We start from the raw sequence: 22,994 nt of genomic DNA, 5'->3' as shown, positions 1-22,994 counted from the left end.
TGAACTGTACTTCTTTAATGGATTCACTTCGCTCCTCAGAACGCTTCCATGTCAAGCTTTAGTCATACGGTGGTAATTCTAGTGTTAGTTTCGGCCATCATGCTGCATGCGTTGTCTGCCTGTGCCAAGGGCGTGTTAAGTGTGGAAGCATCCGCCACGTGTATTTTGCAACTCCATAATTCTCTATGTTAAATTATAGGCATTTTAATTATTTATTCTTGTGTATTCAACTGCTCCGCCATCCGGCAAGTTCTTAACATTAGCTTCCCGATGTGTCACGCGCCGCCATCTTTCGTATTGCTAGTCTCGGGACAGCCTGCAACCCCTTGTTGGGTATTTCGCTGCTTTCCGCAAGACGTTAAGCAGTGCCGCCATTCGAGGGCTACATGTGCGGAGATTAAAAGTTAGACGAAGATGCGGCCAGTTGCGTGACGGCGCCATGTACTGCCGTCACCCGACCTATGTGAAAGGCCCGGGGGGTACCTGACGGGCGCTACGGGCGTCGCGGTGCTCTTGTTGTCCGGAGGGGCGCCAGGCTAGTGGGCTGCTAGGCCGTTGGTGTTGGGTCGTGGGTACTCTGCCCCCGCGTGCCCCGCCAGGTACACGGCTTGAATCTACCCTGAATGGCTCTCCCTTGATTGTGGAGGACGGGAGACTCCGGAAAATTAGTATACACGAGTTGGTGAGAATTACCTTTAATCTAGTCCCGCTACAAAACACTCCCACCAACACTTGGCGACGTCTAGCCGTTACACAATTAACACAGAAAAAACATAACACTACGCAACACTAATGGTTACCGCGGCAGTCTCGCGGGACGCGGGTCGATGCTCGCTGGAGACGGCCAGCGCCGAACATTAACGGGTGCAGGGGGGGCTCTATGAGCGGGCTCCTAAATTCGGCGAAACACTTACGTGAGTGATACGATCTGCAGCGCGGTATCACGATGAAGACGGTCGGGATAGGCCCGTTTCTGTAAAATACGCGCCGAGTCGACGTGGGCAGCTTATGAATTAATAATAGGTTTAAATTTAAATATTTAGTGCAGAATAAAATGATCACAGAAAGAAAACTTGGATGCTGCCCACGGACACACGTCTGTTCCCGGCGCGGAGTGGTTCGAGACTGCCGGACATGGTCGCCTCGCAAGGAAGTGAAACTTTCTCTTCTTTGTGAGTCGGCGTCAAAAAACATATATTAACTTAATTTGCTCTATTATAAGCTAAAAACATGTTCCAGGTGCTCAATTAAAAGGTAGCACCTGGTAATTGTGTGCTTAAGGCTTAACAACTGTTTTATAGTAGTATTTAATTATTTGAATTGTGGCATCAAGTTGGCGACTGTAAATTTATCAACATATTGTCTCACTGTGAGCCGTTTTAGTTGGATTTCTTCTAATCTTACACGATCATAGTCACGGGCATTTTAATTAAGGCCAGTGCAGTGGCGGATCCAGGATTTTGGTTTGGGAGGGGCTTGACCCAGCTGAGGCTAGGCTTTATCAAGGCAAACACTATAACAATAGTGAACTCAGATGCTTTTGGAGGGGGCTTGAGCCCCTTAGCCCCCCCTCTGGATCCGCTACTGGGCCAGTGGCCGCGGTGACTGTTAATGAAGTTTGTTGTCTATTGAGGTCACGCCCGGGGCGCTCGCCTGACTCAATCCGGCTGGGCAAGGGGCGCGCTCCGTAAACGGGATACGATACTGGCGGTGCGGAGCACGGGCTTAAAGGCCATGGTCGGTACGACGTCAGTACCATGTGACGTTGACGTCCCTCGGCTTCTGGTCCCTATTTCCCCGTTTGCTAGAAATGTGTGTTATGCCCGTACTGCTCTCGTCGGAGAGGTGTGGGTCCAGGCCGACGTGGCCGGGACCGGGAAATGCGGGACCTGGAGGCATGGAGAAGTAGAATGACAGGTAGATCGAAAGGACCACTCGACGTTAATCGTTCCACGAGCTCTTTTATTGCGTTCAGAGAGCTTGCCGCGGCCTGGCGGATCCGTCGCGGGGTGCGCGCCCTGTCCCCGAAGACCCGGACTTCCGGAGACCGTCTCGTACGGCCCGCTCGTACCGACGTGTAGGGTCAGTTTTCCCACGTAACAAAGGCACGTGACGCGTGCGCGGCACTTACGTACTGACTCGTAACGTCGGCGATGGTTCAGCAACGAGTAACTATGTCCCTCACAAAGACACGTGATGCGTGCGCGGTACTTACGTACTGACTCGTAATGTCGGCGAAAGTTCAGCAACGGGTAACTATGTCCCTCGCGAAGACACGTGATGCGTGCGCGGTTCTTACGTACTGACTCGTAATGTCGGCGAAAGTTCAGCGATGCGTACTATGCTTACGCGTCTTATGTTGACCGACTCGTGACGTAACTCATAACTCGGACACCCAATCGCGTGGGCGGCACAACGTAGGCAGCACGGCTGCTGCGAAATGCTCGTACTGTGGCGGTGTCGCCGGACCGTGAGCTAGACCCGTCTCGCGATCAGCGCGGAGCGGAGCGCACGTCCGCCGCTGCTCGAGTCCTGAGTTCAACTGCTCTCCCCGCCCGCCCGCGGGCCGTCGCGCGCGGGCTGCAGGGGAGGGAGGGGAAATCGGCCGGCGTGGGAGAGCGCCACCCCTCGCGACGCGGATGAGCGCCAGGCCGCGCTTACATACAGACACTGCGACACGTTTACAAGAATTACAAGATTATTACACGATAGTTAATACATGACAATTACATTATTTACACCCTTAAAACAAAGTCACGGTCATTTGGGAAGAAAATATATACACACAGAAACATTTACACATTAACACTGGCTCACTGGCGTGCTAGGGCGCACGCGGGTGCGTCCCTGGCCGATGCACACACTGGGGGTTCACTGGGGGGAAACAGGCCCCCTCAGGCCCGCGTCGGTGGTAAGGTACGGCCTCTGTATCTGGGAGGGTACGACGACTGTCGTCAACGTGTTAATAAATTCAGTTGTACTCAAGTGTTTTCTCTTAATCATCATGGCATCCTGGGTGGCCTAAACAGCCCGGGGGGTCCTTTGTCGACACGTCCCTGCCTGCAGCCACGAGGCAAAGAACCCCGCCCTAGAGTTAAAATTCCACATTCTAAATTCATTAATTCAGGATTCAGTCAACGGGGACTGTGTCACTATGGATACACAGATGGTGAATTGGCCATTCCCCACATGATAGTTGCGCCTGACAGGCAGCACGGCCTTCCAACTGAAATGTGGAAATTCCTATAGCATTCTCACGCATATCATTTTTGCCAGACAGAGAAATTAATTATTCATCTAATGTTTTAAATATATGTTGTGTCGCCCTACCGGTCCCTGCTACGATGTTGCAGTCGCTGAGGGCGCCAACTAGCCTAAGTTTAGACCCTGTGGGCCAGTTCACAGGTAGAGCGGAGATCCTCAGGGTTGTGATGTCGCCACGTGGCTGGCAGGGAGCTGTATCGGTAGAGGTGGTGGCCCGGTGAGGGCGGAGCTGCTCGGTCCCCGGCGGAACTGTTCACTTGCGAGGCGCGACACACAACTTGCCTGGTCCAGGTCTGAAGCTCGACTGCCGCGTTCCGCATTGCTGCGCGTCACACGGAGCCCGCTTCCCGCAAAAATGTCCCAAGCGCAGTAGGACTCCTCAAGCCGCGAACTACCCCCCCCCCCCCCCCTCATCCTTGTGAGGCGTCGAGGGAACATAACGACCTGTGTGAGCGAAGGGAGCACTTGGAACGATGTCAGTTGGATGGTTGACCAAATCTGCTAATAAGAACGGGTGCAAACGGAAATATATTTCGTTGCCAATTGTGTGGAATCTATAAAATGACAAAGGACATGTGAGAGATTAATGTGGTAATAAGAGTAAAATAATGTGAATGTTATTTATAAAATAGGTAATTACCTGTCACAAGTGAGTACTTACCATATTTATACCTATTAAAAATGAAGGGATTTCATTAGACACTATTCATAATGCTATTTGAAGTAACAACTATTTCTAAGGTTAAAAATGTATAAGAATCATTTAAAAGTCTTGTTTTCTATTAAAAAGTAATTAATTATTCTCAGTTTAAATAAAATAGAAATGTTTGAATTACATAAAATGTATTGGTAGTTTGACAGGTTTTTAAATTTGTTTATTGTTATTGTCCAACTTTATTTGATGGAGAGATTTGAAAGTCGTAGTTTGTCTAATATAACCTATTCAATATTGTGGTAAACTATTATTGGATATAGAATTTTACTGTGTTACAGGGTTTATATAGGTTTACTCAACAAGCATAATAGCAATAATAAGGATGCGAATATATATGCATTAAGTTACTTAATGTTTACTATGTTAAGGTAAAATTTTTGTCCAGTTGATACTCCACGCTTTATTGTGGTTCATTCTAAGCTCTTGTTGAAGTTAAATGTTTGCGTTTTGTAGAAAGTTTTTTAAAACTTCATTTTAAGCAAGTGACAGTTTTTACGAATATAATTTTAAATTATTCTTTCTGAATGCCAAACATGATCAAATACCAGTGCCACAAAGTTTTAGGTGTTACAATATGGCAATACTGAGTTATAAAATTGTCAGAATGAGTTATCTCCAGTCAATTCTTACTCTATGGTTTTAGTTTTCAGTTTAAAGTTTACTTCACAGGTAGCGCTAACAACGTAAATGCCACCTCAATGTTTATCTTCTTCCAAAGTAGGGTACTGGTTAGTCAACAACATTGAAGCGCGCGTCTAGAATGGTAGTTAGTTGGTGGTAATGTATCTGAATGTGAACTTTGATACATGGTTTTCATAGCGTGGTATTAATTGTTATGCGTGTGATAGTGTAATCAGTTTCATTTATCTCAAGTGGCGAATTAGTGATTATTAATGTATTAATGCTATTGAATTTTTTGTTTAATCTGCGTTTCTGCAGTGCAGATGTGAGAAGGCAAACGATTGTTTTGTCATTGACTAATATATAATTAACGTTGATTTAAGGTTTTTGTGCTTTAGTTTGAACGTCGAAATGCCTCTTTTTAACAAAAAACCTGCTATGAGAAAAGTTGGTGAAACGACCAGTCAAAACGGCGACTCAAATGAAAGTAGACAGCAGCACGAAAACAAAACAAGTGTCCACGACAGACCGGGAGATTCTTCTATTGGTCGTCCAAAATTGGTGTTCCATTGTCAACAAGCCCAAGGAAGCCCAACGGGACTGATTTCTGGGTTTTCAAACGTTCGTGAACTTTATCAAAAAATTGCGGAGTGCTATGAGTTTCCTCCTGAGGACGTAAGTTGTATTATTTTCCTTCAAAATATTATTACTATAATAGTTTCTTTCTTAACTTAGTGTTTCAGAGTATTATTTTTAATTAATTTAAAAAATATACGTCTTTAAAATAAAATGCGATGTTAGTTTGTAATTGCAATGTCTGTAAGTGCTAATATTCGGACAGAGCGGCCTTTTTTTTTTTTAGAACGGTTTAATCTTTGTTGCCTTCGCGACGCAATGAGAGAGACTAATTATTCAAGTAAAGCCAGAATTAACAATAGCCCGTCGCTTCCGTCCGTCAACGCCAAGCAATTTACATCTTAACATCTTCCGTCCATACTTATTTTCCCATAGTGCTGCCAAGTGCCAACAATCGCTGAAATTTATATTGATCCTGTTTGCTGTGTAGTGTTTTTGTTTTTATTGTATTAGCATATTTGAGAAAACATTTTGTGATTTAATTGTTTGGGCATGAGTTTGAGCCGCATTGTTATTATGCAAAACATTTGAACAGCTTAATTAAAATAGCATAGGCTCGTATTGTTGTGACAATTGACTTGACGCAGCCAAAACCATTGGTATAATCCATCCGTTCGTTGCCAAACTTGTGACGGTTGGATAGAATTTTTCGGGCCATCCAATTCGCTGCAGGTCACGTGACCGACGGATGGACAGTGGCAATTATAATTCCAGCTTTATTATTGGGAGAGCGACTGGAATGACTAGCCTACCATTTTACACAAGAACTGCGTTTCTCATTGGACCATTGGTAGTTTTTTTTACACCTTTCGAAGATAACTTCGACAAGAACCATGGACCGATGGACTATAGTGGTTAGTCACATGTGTGAAGTTCATTGTGTGGAAGCGTTAGCGCTTCCAAGTAGGCTATATGTATTCAGAAACAACTGAAATTATGCGAATGTATTTTTATACAGTTTTTTAATATTTTTTTCTTCAGAAAATTGCTAGGCATAGAATTGTAGGCCTATGCCTTAATTTTAAGTACCTACTATTTCGCTGTTATATCCATAATAGTAATTTTGAATTGTGGTCGGGCGGACCTGATTTAGTTTTTCTGCTGTTTCCGACAACCATTGCAAGCAGATGTTGGGCTGGTTCATGGCTATGGATGGGTCATTACAAACTACGATTCCTCTTCATTACGTTACACTGCTGGTCATGATTACAGCACAGTCTGCGGTGTACTCTGGATAGGCAGCTCATCGGGAAGTGACGTCGGTTGTACCTTGGGGCTTGGGCAGGGGTGGGCAGACCGCGGCTCGCGAGCTGCATGCGGCTTTTTTCATAGCATTTTACGGCTCTACAACTCATTGCGCTACGACAGCACAAAAAAAAGCCGAGCACAATCATAGCGCATGTCGTCAATCTGTGCTCTCGCAATCATACCATCGCACCGCATGCGCCTAAATGTGTGCTTTTTTTAAATTTTATAATTAATTAAATAATTAATGTTTTCTTGTTTTATTAGTAGAGCTCTACTAATGACTATCGTATTTTTTTTTTAAATTAACGTGTTTTTTTTCCCTAAGACTTGTGTTGAATTTGTGAATAAAATATTTTGATTTTATCTCTTATATTATCATCTAAAAATTACATGCAGATACAGAGAAAATACATGTTGCAGCTCATCTCACTCGAAAGTCTGCCGACCCCTTTCTAGGGGAATTAAGCATCGCTCTTGTGGGTTGTCGGAAGCCGTGTAACGATACATCTGTACCTATATTAAAACTTCCCTGTTAGCGGCTAGTCGAAGCTGTCCACGTTTGGTCGTTTTCCACAAACCAACGCTTTGAGCTCATATGAGCATGCTCATGTGCGTAGCAAAACTGTCTTCACTCGGCAGCTACAGTTCAGAGCGACGAAGCAAAATGTTGAAAAGTCGCATAAACCTGGGTTCTAGTACTCCCGTGTTGATTGCATCTCCTCCGTGGGGTGGCTGGGAAGAGTGATGGAGGAGATCTAAAGGGGAAGTACGGGGATTGGTAATTTTGTCTATGCCCACACGCATTTGACTAGTAATACAAACTTGTATTAATGTTGTTATGCATCGTACATAGACAGCATTGGATATCAAAAATGGTTTTTACACTCCTTAAAACTTTCTTTGAATGGTTCTTGCAATGCATCATTGCTGATGCACTCTATGTCATAAAAAGCATCCATGACTGGAAAAAAAAGGATAAATATGCAAACAAATCGAAAACAAGCCAAAATCAGGCGACTTAAAAAAAAATTTAAAACATAGACGATACTGAAATTTCGTGGAAGAAATTAGTAAAAAATTATTACAGCACAGACAGGCCACTTTTGACTTCTTCATTTACGGAATTTTGCAGGTCTATGCAGTCTATGTTTTTAATTTTTTGACATCGCATGATTTTTTGTTCTGTGTGTTAATGAAGTTTCTTATGACAAAACTACATTATTGAATCAATCTTCCCAATTACAAGAACCTGAACCATTCAAAGCCTACTGTGTCCATTCGTGCCGTCATCATCGTGTTGTCCAGTTTTGTCTGTTTCTTTTCATCGTTGCCTTGTCTTTGCGTCGCTGGGTTGTCCAAGGTGGTTGTTTTTCCATGTGTACCTACTGTTTTTCACGGAACTGTCTTGTCAGCCCAATGTGTTTCTCAGTGCTGTATAGGAATATAATATTTGACATCAGCTGTTATTGGCTTGTCCACCGTGTGTTTTTCTATTCATATTAGTTGCCCGTTTTTTAGATTTTACTTTGAAAATCAGTGTAAACCTTCACATACGTATGTCCATGAAATTATTTTCAAGATGTTAAATGAAATACGTATTTTTGGAAAGCTTGTGTTATTAGATGATACATGTTCTAATTTTTTAATTGTTGTAGGGTAATAAAAGCCCGTGTCCAATCTGTTTACAGTCATAAACTGCATAGCCATAATAATGCGAATAAGTTTCGCTGTGTGAGTTAGACACGTGAACACAATGAATGTGACATCACCACTGCGTATGTGTGAGAGAGATAGTGTTTTGTCGAACGCAGCTATCGCTTTGTTGAGGTTAGATAATCTATCCCTGTATTATGTCCAAATTTCGTTCCAGTTTGTGTTACATACTTCTTAGAATTACACACACACACACACACACACACACACACACACATACATATATATTTTAAACAAGAATGTGTCTGTTTGAGTACCGTTTGTAAAAATTAAACTGAACATGGCCTTGTTGACACCAGTTGAATTTGAGAATTCGCGGGTTGACACACTTACCTAATATAAAGTTTTTCTTTCTATTTTCATCGCGTCGTGGGCGCGAAGTTACTGAGATAAATATTAAATCGTGATGAAATGATTTTATTTTCTCTCAAACGGTTCCGTTAATAAACAAACACTTGCGAATGCAATGGCAAAACACATTTTATGTTTAGTTGTTTGTTTTTGTTTTTTGCGCTGTTATAAACAGCTTGTTCACGAGAATGCGATATTTGCTGTCGCACCGTGTCTTTCGTGCTATTGGGGTTCCAAGAAGCCAATGTTGGCCCCGTGCACCGGCGACAGGACTCTGTCTATAGCATGTCTCACGCTTAGGTTGCAGTACTCAGTAGAGTGCGACTACCGGTACCACATTTTTTGTATATCATTATTAATTATAATACGTTTTAATTTTACTGTTTTTTTTAGACTTTAAATTAGTGGCTATTACCTATGTAGTCATTTTGACATAAAAAAAAATCAATGCTAAACAGCAATTATTATTTCACAGGAGAAAATATTTCCAGCAGTCCGTCACTATTAATAACAAGGCATTCTTTAAATTATTTGCAATGCTCAAAAGGGCAAAAATAATTTAATTTTAAGTATACAGTACGTTGAAAAATAAAATTTGAAAACGGGATGGCGTCTTCCAATTAAAACTCCTTGGAAATAAATAATTTATATTACCAGATGATGCTCTTGATGAAATACAACAGGAAAATATATTTCAAAAATGTTCATTACATTACAAAGTTGTCGAAAACGTTTTTGCGCTGTGGCGTATATCTTTCAACAGAACACACCGAAACAAGGATAGCGCTAGTAACAGAAATCGTTCGTTGAAAAGAGATACAGTAAATGCCCATTTAAATGCACACTGCAGTCTATGGTTGAAACGTACTATATCCATCGTCGTGCTGGAATCACCATAGCGCGATGCGATGTACACGAATATTCTTTTAACCAATAACGTTCGACACATCTGTCACCTCAGCGCGACATAAATGGCGGTCGCGCGTTTCCCAATTAGAAAATTGTCAATTTCCATCGCCTTTTAACTTTTTGCTATAATATTATTCGTATTTTTTTTTTAATTTTCTACTAAATTTATTTGTGAAATTTATGTAATGTGTTAACGCACAGCAGGTTTTCAATGTAACATTTTAAATTTGAATTTCAAAAATAGTGAGCGGATTTATCAGTACTCGCTAGTGATGTGTAACATCTAACCTCGGTAACGAGCAAATTCATGTGTTCTCATGTTGCAAATCACTGCATAGTATAAAACAAAGTCGCCTCCCGCTGTCTGTCTGTCCCTATGTATGCTTAGATCTTTAAAACTACAACGGATTTTGATGCGGTTTTTTTTTAATAGATAGAGTGATTCAAGAGGAAGGTTTATATGTACTACAGTATTATACACTTTAAAAAGGTCTACAAAAAAGTCCGCGATGGTATATGTCTATCTCTTAGGGATAACCCACAATAACCATTTTTTATCCTTTACTTTTTACGAGAAATAATGGCTTATTTACGAAGTGATTTTAAGCAATACAGCATTATTCCTTATCCAATTAAGTACCTTAAATACATTGTGCATTTAATATAGACCAATATGGCCCTTTACAGCATGTAATTTAAATGAATATTTTCGGAGATATTAACAGATTTAAAATGCAGGGACATAGCGGTTGTGGCGGTACTGGCTGGGGGCAGGCGGCGCATTGCAATGACCATTAATAAATCGCAGGGTCAAACTTTTAACGTTGCAGGCTTAGATTTGAGCGTTGAGTGTTTTTCACATGGCCACTTATATGTCGCTCTTTCGAGAGTAACCTCTAAAGAAAACATGTTAGTATTGTCTAATGACAAAAAAAGCTGCGAACGTTTTATATAAAGACATACTGTAGTATATTTAGTTTCAGCATTGCACCCGTGCGAAACCGGGGCGGGTCGCTAGTGAACTTATAATACAAAACTCACAGACACGTAAATTTAACCTCGAGTTCACTAAAAGAATGTCCAGCGTTATAAATGTACGGAAGTTGAGTTTTCAACGACATTTCTTGACGCGAATCACACGTAGTTTCCGCACCCGCCGCTAGATGTTGCTGTCGTAGCAGTCACACGTAGAGACTGTTGAATCATTTGAATTTGCAGAACAGAAATTTTTAAATTGTATAATGAAACGGCGAAAAAAGACTTGGAAAAAAAAATACTAAACCCCGGTTTTAGACCTGGTTTTCAAACGGGAAACTCATTGAAATACTGCCCATCCCGTGAAAATTAATTATAATAAAGTTTCTCGTTTGTCTTTGTGAAGTTTGGTTCGCGATATCCGCCACATGCGACGACTAGTACCAAATGCCGTGTAGGGAGAGATAGAGAGCCACGGAAAGCTGGCCAGCATCGACGGCTGCGGTATGTTTGGTGCGTGTGTGACCGTAATGGTGGGTGCTGGTTGCTCTCCCGGGTGAGCGGGGAACACCGGCAGGGGTTGACCGCGGGCAGGAAGCGCGGGCGCCGCACATTGTTCAGGCGACAGGAAGGTGACGCTCTGCGGGAGGGGTGGAGGGGGGGAGTGGTGTAGTGTTCCTGGGCTCAGGGTCGTGTCACGCGCTCCACCGCCGTGCTATGCCAGCTCCAGATCCCAGTGCCAGACCTAGCTTACAACTTCTGGGAGGGTGAGTTACCGAAGAGTTGAATGGGGGAGTCCCAAATTAAAAAAAAAAAATCATAATGATAGTTTCTTAAACGAATTTCCGGCACCTTAAAAAGTAATTGTATGATGTTTTAAGAAACAATAGACCAAAAAAATTACAAATAATACATTTTTACACATAATAAAATACAACCAATATTCATCGAGTGAATAGAATGATTGGCATTGCATGCACCGTCTGTAGTCACATATACATCTATATAAATAAAAATGTAAATGTTCGTTGATTCAAATTCCTAAATCTCCTAAAGTTCTTTGCCGATTGCTTTAGAATTTTGACACAACGTTGCAGTCGAATACGCGTGTGTTTTTATATAGGTACCTATGTTATACCAGTGACAGATAAAAGGATATAATATATATATATATATATATATATATATTAATTTGTGTGTTCGTCTTCTTTTTTTTAAAGATATAGGTAGGAAGATAACAGATGTGGAGTTATAGATTATATAGATATATATATATATATATATATATAGATAGATAGAGCGAGGGATGTATATATATATATACGTATATATATGGAGAGAGCTATAGATATGGAGATAGATTTAGATGCATAAAAATAGGAAAAAAATTAAAAATTGAACACATATTATAAAAACTGCATTCCTATTGACACTGGCATATGGCCCTACAGTGGTAGCCGTAGGTGACGTGGCTTCTCTCACTCTAACATTGTCTTCACTGTTATTTTGCAATTTTTTTTCATAACTTGGGGAGGGGGGTGGTGGTATTTGCCCCCTGCGTCCGCTAGTGTGTATGTAGTTTATTTCGAACGCATGCGTGGTTATTGTTTTCCTATACCTGTAATGGTTTAATCTGTGTAAGCAGTAACATTGTTCGTTTTACTCTGGTTTCGTTTTAGTAACAACCACAGATAGTCATTGATAGATATAAAAGAAAGAGTTGGCACTATAACTCTGAAATGTGTTGGTTAAGGGGCCCGCCTGGTCAAGCGTATGTGCTGTGCTTCTAGCGCGGAGTCGTCACTTAGCGCAAAGCTCTGAACTGGGATGCGAGCGGTGACTGTAACATTATATGGCGGAGATATTAAAATAAAGGTGTAATGAAAGTCTCTTTTGAGTGCTTTCAACAATCTGCGACGAAAACACTTCACTCTTCTAAAAAAAAAAAAAAAATAGTTTAAAAACCTATCCGGAAACCAAAACACTTTTCGGTTCTCAGCCAATTCTTAAATTGACAGACCCCCACTCGGACATCTCGAGTAGTTTTGAAATCGCGTTGCTTGTCCCGGAGCGCTGCGCACCGCCGGCTCCGCCCGTACAGCTGGCAGTCGGGGCCGTGCTAGGCGGGTCGGGGTATTGATCCCCGGGCTCGCGGGTCAGCGCCGGACTGTCTGGCACTCGGCCGTCACGCCAGTCACCTACCCTCCTGGACACTTCAAGCATAAGGTCCGATTATAGACGAGGGGGATCTCGGTGTACTACACGCATGGGCGTCGCAACTGGGGGTGGACGGGGGACGGGGGGACACGTCCCCCCCCCCCGCCCCAATAATAAAAGTCTTCAATTTCGTCCCCTCCAATAATATATTTAGTTTCGTGGTTATATTAAAAATATGATTTCTGTGATATAACCCATATGTTGCGCATGGTGCATTTAGTCCAATCGTGGTAATGTGAGAACTGTGTTTTTACAAATTTGTTCTCTGAAAATATTTTTTTATAAAAAAAAAGTATATATTGCAACCAACTATAATTAGAATATTTAGGAAAGAAAATTGCCTTAAAACCACCTTTTTGCACCTTCAAACCCCAAATTTTCCCCGGGGGAGGACCCCTGGACCCCCCGCTTTTTTTCTTCCAGGGGATGGATATTCCTCAACAACTAAATCAATTGCAGTCCCCCCCAAAAAATATATCCTTGCGACGCCCATGCTACACGTACCAACATGGCGGCCATTTGTTTACAAATGTACCAGCTGTACCTGTATTAGAGGTTAAATTGAAAAAAAAAAAATTGTCAACTCATATCATTACATTTGTATTATGAAGATTCTTTTTGGACATTTTAATATATATGAACAGTAATATGTATTTTGATATAATTTTCTTCCGAACAGTTTAACTACAGTCTTTTAAAAAAATCAGTCTAAACGGCTTATAAAAATAAAAACAAACGTCCGCTATATTGGTATGTGAAAATCGAAAAAAAAAAAAGTTGGTGGCAAAAAAAAACTGCTTCATGTCAGACGGTTCAAAATTGTGCAGCTGTGAGTTGGCTATTAACGGTGTGCCCACAACCTGGAAAGTTAGGGTTGGAATTGTTCATGGAAATTCCGTCGTGCTCCACTCTGCCATCACCCAGAATGTGAAAGCATTTTATTGTTCAGGTGGTGTTTTAGAGTACACTGTCAAATACCATTTTTTAGATTCTGTTCTTCTAAGCCGGATATGAGGATTACCAGAAAATAGGTAAGCTATTTTTAAATAGTCAGGAAAATCTAATTAAGGAAAATATACGGTAATTGTATCACAAATTTGTGTGGATACGCTGTATATGTCTCCTATGAAACGGGCAAATTATTATATGGTATGGCAAATTCAGATCAGCCAAATTCTTGACTTGCGTCATTATTTTCCAGAGAGACTCAAATATACGTAAACGTATTTGCGTGCGCAACGAAGGTGCTACATGTGCGTTGGTAGGCTCAAGTAAGTAGGCAAAGTGGTTTTTTTTTTTTGCAGGTGTGTGAACTACAGTAATAACAATAATTTGCCAAGATAATAATTAAAAATACATTTTTAATTAATTTGTTTCTATGCGAGGAAGAGTGGAAGCGTGTGTGTGATTGTGGGGGTTGTAATCTGGCACATTTCACATCATATGATGGTGGGATATCGCACGGGTCAGGGCGATGTAAAGGTGATGAATTTCCATATTCTTAGCGTTGCAACGACGACGCAGTCGTCTAATCAAATATGCTCGATAGATTTGTCAAATCAATTGACCTAAAACGTATCGTACGGTAAAATCAAATCGATAATAATTAGCTTCAGTGTCCGTCAATCTCAGTATACGTCAAGCTGGAACCAGGAACGCGGAGTGCTGTTATGTGCAATTCATTTTTGGTCTGTTAGGAAAATTAGAAATTTGACCAATCGCTGGTCTGGTGTTGTCGTTAGCAAGTAATGAAAATGTTTTGTTAATAGATTTGTTCAATTTTAACATTAGTTTTTTTTTTTTTTTTTTTTTACCGTGGGCGTAGGTTGGTATATGTCGAGGGGGGGGGGGGGTGTTTATAGAATTGAAAGCCTCACATTTTTGGGGCACGCTTGCGCTTGCAAAATAATAACTGTAAAATGGGGATGATAAACGTAATTAGAACGCCAAAAATAGTTTTAAGAGAAACATTTTTGGTATAAAAAATTTTTCCTCTTATCGCATGCCATCAGACCTAGACCGCCGTGTTATATTGAACTTAATTAACTCCGCGTACAAAACTTTTGTCCCCTCTTTTCCCGTAACAAATTTACGTCACAGGTTGTGTGTTTGGCCTTTGGAAACTACAGAAAGTTTAAAGTATTTAAATATGCCTGTTGACTGTAGACCGCTGTCACAGAAGAACCAACCGACCATTTTCTGTGCGATAATGCCCTTTTACAACGAATTGCCCCGCCGAGACTTTTGGCGCGGATAGTTCGGTCAGTCTTCCAGTTTGTTTCACACTTGTTAATTAATTAAATAAATAATTACTTTGAAATTGGCCTGATTCCAATTTCAACACTTGGATCTAGCGTTAGTTGGAGGAGAGTAAAGCTGGTGTACAATGTAGATGTGAAATAATATACCAATAAAATAAGAATTCTGTAATTTGCTAGATAAATCGTTGATTTTTCTTGACACTCTTTCGTATGAACTTAAAAATAACACTATATTTTTTTATGAAATAATTAACTTTGATTTTAACTTATTTACGTATTGAGAAATCGTATGAGGTTAACCTAACGTGGAGGTGATTCGGTAATTTGTAAGTTAATGTGCCGACTTTCATGCTTGGAAGTTAACGAAACGCAAATTACAAAAATACCAACGTCGCGGTGTCTGCCGAACAAAGTCGCGCGTATCACGTGACCGTCCCGCGAGCAGAGATGGGGAGAGGTGCCGACGGGCGCGCTGATGCGGCAGCAGGCGCGTGTGTCGCGCCGGCGAGGTTCAAGGTCAGGCGGTGGCTCTTCTCTCGACGGGGCTGTGCCACCACCCTTCCCCCGCCTGTACCTGTCGCGCGGCCCCGCACCCCGATGTACCTCGGAGGTGACCCTGCGCCGGCTTCAAGTTATGCGAGACAGTACAGTTATGGCCACAGTAGCATTTACGTGTTTTTAGATTTTTTTTTTTGTGTGTAACATCTTGTCTCTCGTGCTACGGCACTTGGTTTTGAGTAATTTCGTGAATGGAACTGAAGTAGCCTGGAACGGAAATGTGTAACAACGGTGCCACCATCTGCGGCGTTATGTTGCCAACAAAAGTTCACAAAGCCAAAGGGAAACTTCATAGTATTAACTTTTTAGTGAATTTTAACAAGATGGGCAGGATCTTAATAAATTTCCTTGTCGAAAATCAAGTCCAAAGCCGGGGTTTAGTAATTTTTTTTCAAGTCTTTTTTCGCTTTAATCGGAATCGTTTTATTATACTTATAGTTTTAAATTTCGGTCTGCAAATTGAATGATTCAATAGTCGACGTAGCTGCTTCGGCAATGAATTCTAGCGGCGGGTTCCGAAAATTAATTGTGATTCGCGTCCAGAACTGTAGTTGAAAACACAATTTGCGTATATGTATCACGTTCGGCATTATTTAAAAAAATATCGAAGTTAAATTTATATATAGCTGTAAAGAGCCCCAATTATGTCAAGCAATATTATGATCTTTTTCGGTTGGTGGGAAAATTTGTGACCCAACAACAAATGCAAGGAAACTATCTGAATAAATTTATAGGAAAAATCCCTTTATTATTAGTATAATGTAAAGACAGAAAAAAAAAAACTAACTTGACTTGTGAGCTATAACCTTTAATTCACTTACGTAATTGACAACTTTAGACAGTGACTTTACGATAGTTGCCGCCATGTTGTTTCTTACGCAATCGACCTAGCAAAGTTGAAACGTAAAGCTAGTCAAGGGGTCAGATTGCAGAGAGCCAGTCGTAACCTAAACTGGCAGATTTTTCTGTGCGGAGCTGGGTGGGAGAAAATGTGTTATTTATAATTGAAATTGTTCTTTAAATAAGACAAATAAGTTCTTGAAATGAGCTTGTACAGCAAGCTATCGAATGCTGCCCGTAAGGTCTCACTAGCTTTCTCTACGACATTTATCTTCATGTTTAAACCTGCAAAGGCACTTCATGGTTTTTTTCTCTATATTTTTGGAAATTTAAAAACAATATATATAATTTCTTATGTAAACAAAATTTTTAAACGTTTTTAATTTTTCAAAATGATTTTACAAATCTTAAAATACTGGGGGAAAAAAATTGATACTGAAATCAGCCAAATATTTAGTATTTACAAAAATTATTATACTTTAAAAATGTGGGTTTTTATAATAAGTATCGAAAATAAAAATAAATTTATCTTGAAAACTAAATGTTGTATCGCAATGTTTTTTTTTTGTAAATAGGTAGATGTCTCGTGGTCTGTACGTTTTCATGAAATAACTAAAAAAAAAAAAAAAAAAAAAAAATCTAAGGTAATTTTATATGAAGTAAGCTTGTGTGTTTAAACTTTAGTCAGGCACTGCACGCCACTACAGGTGTGCCGAGAGCTCGCTGGAGCCGAGGCGTCGCCTGCAGGGTTCCCCCCCCCCCCCCCCCCTCCTGCCCGGCTGACCTCGTGCACCAGTGAGCGGTGCCGGTGTGCCGGTGTGACTAACTGTCCGGAGAAATCAGCCGTTGCGCCAGGGCGGGGCTCGCGCGCGCCTTGCCGCCAGCCGGGTTTCACCTCGCCGCCTTCTCGACCAGGCTCGGTGGCTAGAAGGGCAGGCAGGGGGGCCAACACGCGACCCAGGGATTTTGCATCCAGCCGACACCAGTCATCTCACCCGGCCTCTACAACATTCAATAAACTCAAAAATATTTTTAATAGCCAAATTAAAAAAAAAAACACCATAGTTTTGGCGTTATTTTTACATTCATCATCCTTCGTTTCACACGTACGATTGATTGCCTCCACATTGAGAGGCTTTTTAACTACAGGGAAGACCCGAGCCACCTCCCCCTCCCCCCTCTTTTCTCGTGATCCTATTCTGTTAATCTACCCCCTTGAAGGTTGCAACGTATCACCTCGTACTTTCACGTGCATGTCGTGACCCAACGAATTCAAATGTTTAATAATACAATACAAAAAATATCCATAGCCATGAAACAAGGTCCGCAGCAACTACATGCTAACGGACCCCCGTACATTCATCCATATGTTTTATCAGGATCGTTGGCAGCCGCGAGCAGCAGGATGTGGAGCGAGCTGGTCCAGGCCACCTAGCCAGCTACAAGCATCTTCGGATCACAAACTCGGCATAATCACTTCCGCAGCTTACCTACTGTATGGATGTGTGAGTGACTGGTGTTAGTGAAATGCGGTCTCATATGATCTTATTTTGGCAATGAATGACTTCCAATCATTAATTAAATTCCAGGTGTATGCCTATGCTTGATTCCGAGTTACGTATAAATTAGTTTTCTGTTTATCTTTTTATCTTTGAACATTTAGTTAGTACTCAAATTTGGTTTCTATAATCTTACCTATATTATCAAGTCTTTATAGTTTATACCATATTGTTTTCATTTTAAATATATGACAGTTTAAATAATTTTATTGTGATAGAGTGTAGTAAAATACGTAACTTCACCACCAACAAGGACGATAAGTACCAAAGTAAAAATAAACCATTGCATCCAAAATAACAACGTTTGAATTATTATCTTCTCATAGTAGTTTTCGGGTTCCTGGGACGTTTTCTTAAAAATAAGAAAACTTAAAAAATAAATACATTTATGCTTTATTTTCCTTTCGTGGTGATGTACTTTATATCCACCCCTCCCCAGAGCGTTGCCTCTTTGTCAGCTCCCCAGTATAGTATGTGCTAACGTGTTGCCCCCGTTGCGTCCTTGACATCATCTTCACGGATGGCGAACTTCTACCATGTGCTGGTGAGTGATTACAAAACGACCAGCAACACACGTTCTTTAGTTCATACCACATACAGACTGTGCATGCACAAGGTGTATCCACAAACTGTAGTCGCAAGAATAGGACATGTCAGTTTTTTTTTACTGTAATGGTTCAAACTTCCGCATACTTCTGCATTTTGCAATAGGCCGAACGCCTGGTAATGTATCGATATGTTTTTCATTCCGTGTAACATAACGAAAGTTCTGACACCGCCAGTGTTGAACTGGACTGAAAGATGATGAGTGAAGAAGGATAGAAGAGAAGGGGATAGGGAGAGAGGAGGGCGCTGGGTTTGTGATCTCGCACTTGTCGCCTGCGGTATTAGGTTTCTAGGGAGTTAGTCATAGCATTGAATATATATAATGTTATATATATTCAATGGTCATAGTGTCCTTCAGTTAATACACCGACAGATAATTATAAGGCCATTCCTATTTATTCGTGGTCTCTGCACGCTCAGGCCTGTACATGAAGTCTAGTCGCTGCAGGCTCTATCCTACCCGAGGGTCGAACCTAGGACCTCGCTCGCGAGCACCCTCCACACTGCGTACCGCGGTCAGGCTTGTGTCTTACCGACTCTATCCTACTTCTTAGTTACTTACCACATTTCTCTTACTCTTGGTTACCTCGCGGTATTGCACTGGACTGGCATCGGCTCTCTCTACCAACCATCTCGTGACCCTCAACTGCGTGCGAACCCTGACACGCCGCCACGCGACGTGGCAGCTGTCTCGAACACAATGTACTTCGGAACACACGGTAAACGCTAGGGCGGCAAGACTCTGCGAGTGGTCGCACGAAGACTGCTGATTCGACAACTGCACAACGCTGGTGCCTCCACAGATTTCAAACCAAACAAAACTTATTAAATTATATATTCACTTACAGTACTGATTTTATTAGTTTGTTTTGTCTGTTTTTTTTTACATAATCTATAAAAAAAACGGTAATTACTTGGATTTGGTTGGTTTTAGACCTGTAACTTTATCTAACTCTAATATAACATTAGTAATTAACATATGTATTAAAATGTCTGTTGATTTAGCTATTTAAGTTTTTTTAGAATGTATGAGAAAAAAGGCTAGGTTGTGACTTAAATAATTATGCTTAGGCGATGCAAATTGAAATAAATTATTTGTGAATTTTTTGAAATAAAAAAGAGAATGACAGGGTTTTCATAGTAATGAATATTTGTGTACGGAATGACTATAAAATATTCTAAAGGAGTTTTCACAGTCTCTGTGATTCAATATCGCAGAACATAGGTTAGTTTTATACTTGTTCGTATATCGCGGCACTTGAGCTAGTCGCAGATAGGACATAGTTTCTTATCTTATCGAAGTCGTATTCAAGTTTTATAATCCTTCGTGGTGGCCTTGGCGAAGCAGCACATTCTTGCACACATGGGTGTGTGGTATTCACAATGAATTGCGACTTTATGAAAGCAACTGTTTGAAAAAATATATATTCCCAATTATTTGTATTGGTACACCTACATGCGTAAATGAATTTCACATTATGGGTTTGCTATCTCTGCAGTAGCACTTTAATTAACATGTTTTTATCGCCTTTAAATTTATTTATTTTAATTTAGTGAATTAACATTTGAAATACGCGTTTTACTTCCCGATTACAACAAAATTATTATAATTAATTTTAAATATACATAGTCTTTCAAGCAAGGCCGTCGAGAGAAATGTAAGGGCCCGAGTGCAGATAATTTTGTCGGGCCCCCTTCCCATTATTAAATGTAAGTTACTACTTTTCAAATCCCACAGTTTGAAGAAATTGAAACATTAAAAACGTTACCGACTATAACTTGTCAACGTGATCTGCACGTATCGCATAACTTTTAAGGTTTCCAATTAATGCTATTAGTAGTAGACTTGTAATTTTCGTCCTAACGTGCGTTGAAAAAAATATATATCTCAAAGCTCAACGGGTCCCGTCGGTTCCCGTTCCCTGGGTCTCCCCCCCCCCCCCCCACCCCTTTTTTTCAACCTGTCTCTCCTCTCGACGACCCTGCTTAAAAAAAATAAACATGTCGAACTTATTACTTTTCTCGTGTTCTGTTGCGAGTGGGCGTGTTGATGAGACGTCGGATTGCCCACAAGTCCTTCATCCCCGCGGTGCTTCAGCTGTTTTGGGATGAAGTAGCAGCGCGCGACCTGTTCTTCCGCGTGACGACCTTCTGAAGCAGACAGCTTCCGTGTTGCCCAACTCCACTGGTGTCTGCTGGTCAAGCAAGTCAACGAAGTAGTAACTGGACTAGACGACTGGACGCGAAAATAACGAAGAACCGTTGTCATTATTCAATAACGAAAATTTCGGTCTCGTATTTGTATAACTCGTCCCAGGGAAATGGAAGAGGCCCTCCTCTTCGAAAGTGTCCATGGACTAAATTGTATTAAAGCTCTGTGAAAGCCTCCCCCCTCCTAATATTACGAGTTAGGGGCAACCCCTTCCAAAGGTGAAAATTCGACATTTTCGCAGCTGACGTAGATCGTGGATTGTACTCAGTTGTGGCGTGTGTCTTTTACGGCATGGAAAGCACCGTTTTTTTTTATTCCCTAGCCCGCGGTGTACCCTAAATAAGGAACGATGGTGCTAGAAGTAAAACACTAATTTACATCAGCCTTTTGCTAACTTTGCATTTTGTTTCTTAACGCACATTAAACATGAAGTTTGAGATTTGAGACTGGGTTTGCTGCTCCGGTGTGATGCGTGTTGGTAGTCCTGCGAGGACCGAAACTACGTTGAATTTTACAACAAAAAATCTTTCGTGGCATCTACAGTAACAAAAGCATGTTGAATTGTGAGCTACTACCACACAACAAATGTTGGGTTTAGAGGTGTAATTTTTTTTCGTGGACCTAGTAATGTAGAACTTGATTACTCACACGAACTTCGAAATACATTAAATCTGTTTGCTTTTTATAACGTATATTACAAGTAACAAATATATATATTTTTGTTTTGAAACAGAAAAAAAATATATGATGGGGTAGCCACTCAAAATAGGTTAACTAATGGTAGCACACGAAAGATAAATTATACTACTTTATACTAGTAGGCAAACAAACAGGTTTGAATAATCTGTAAAAGAAGGTTTCGTATTTCAAATGGTATAGTAAATTTAATTTCTGAACTAAAGTGGTAAGCACCGTTTGTTATTTTGTTATTTAAACTAGTGATTTTTACTAGCGGTAACAAAAAAAAGGAAAATTATTCTTGAGAAAAGTGACATGGTCCATAAAATTTCATACATATTGCTGTGGAATTTAATTGGCGTTTGCAGTGTGATTATAAGTAAAGTTGTATGTGTTTCCCAGCCGTAGAAAAACAGAAAAAATTTTACAACGCAATCTCAAAGTAGAAAATGAAAATTTTGAATATTTTCATGACTTTGTTTTGCAAATAAATAATATGTAGAATAAATCTTGCGTAAAAAACAATAAAAATTAAATTTCAATGCTTATAAAGTGAAACTTCGTAAGCAATTGCAAAAAAATATAGATGGTGACGTATAAAGGCAATAATCCATTGGAGCCGAGCCTTCAGTGACGGATCGAGAAGGGGGAAGGCTTAGAGATGACACAGGATAAGTTGAAAATAATTTTGTAGACTACAAAAATGTGTGAACTAAACGATGAATATAAAAAAATCATCTAATATTTTAATTCCATTCATTATAAATAATCATATTTTCAGTGGATTGGTATTGTCAACAAATTTCTTCAGATAGAATATATGACTGTTTATTGATCTGTTACACGTCTTACACAGGATTTAGAGACAAATATAGCAAATAACGCAATAGATGCAACGAGAGATGCTAAAACCTTAATTACATGAATCGCGGTACCGAAAGAAGAAAAGTATGTTTGTGAAGATGAAAATAGTGAATGGACAGCAGACAAGATACTTCGCACACTGTTGCTACAGATAATCGACCCAATTATTAGTGAGCTAATTAGAAGGTTCAAAACCTTTAGAACATCAACACTTTGTTTGGGTCTTAGCATTTGAATCAATCACAGTGAATGACAGATAAAGACCTCAAGGCTCTGGTAACAAATGTGACCTTAATAATGATGAATTACTGATAGAAGTAAACAGTTTTAAGTATCATGGTCTTGACTTAGCACCAACTATGACAACAGCAACACCAGCATAATTATAAACTCATCACGAAGATGACCTGGAGAATGTATACCCGCGTGTGACATCACTAAGAATTGTTCGTTTCAGCAGCTTCTAATGAAAGGTGTTTTTGCAATATGACACTTACTAAAATATAACTTAGAAACCATACAACACAGCAACGCCTAACTCACCTTAGTATCATTCATATTGAACACGGGTTGGCTTTTAAGCTCTTGTTTGAGTATATTGCCAATTCTTTTGCTTCTAGAAAAGCTCGTAAAGTGAAGTTTTAAGTCACATTAAGTGACTGAAAATTTCACCTTTCGATAATGCACAATATGTTCTAATTATCTAATTTTATGTGTATATATTCTTATGATAACCTTTTATTAGGCCTTAAATATGCAGGATTCAG

The 22,994-nt window shown here is 40.4% G+C and overlaps 1 protein-coding gene across 1 annotated transcript in view; it reads left to right on the top strand.

Annotated features, from left to right (window-relative positions):
* The first annotated feature begins 4,644 nt into the window (after positions 1-4,644).
* Positions 4,645-22,994, top strand: part of LOC134533884 (PDZ domain-containing protein GIPC3) — an 83,844-nt gene continuing 65,494 nt past the window's right edge. The window contains exon 1 of the mRNA XM_063371646.1: positions 4,645-5,275. Within this exon, the coding sequence (XP_063227716.1) occupies positions 5,012-5,275 (264 nt within the window). The 5' untranslated portion in view covers positions 4,645-5,011. The remainder of the gene's footprint in view (positions 5,276-22,994) is intronic.

Source organism: Bacillus rossius, chromosome 7 (assembly GCF_032445375.1).
Source record: "Bacillus rossius redtenbacheri isolate Brsri chromosome 7, Brsri_v3, whole genome shotgun sequence".
Classification (NCBI taxonomy): Eukaryota; Metazoa; Arthropoda; class Insecta; order Phasmatodea; family Bacillidae; genus Bacillus; species Bacillus rossius.
The sequence above is the reverse complement of the archived record's forward strand: the minus strand, read 5'-3'. Positions and strand labels throughout refer to the sequence as shown.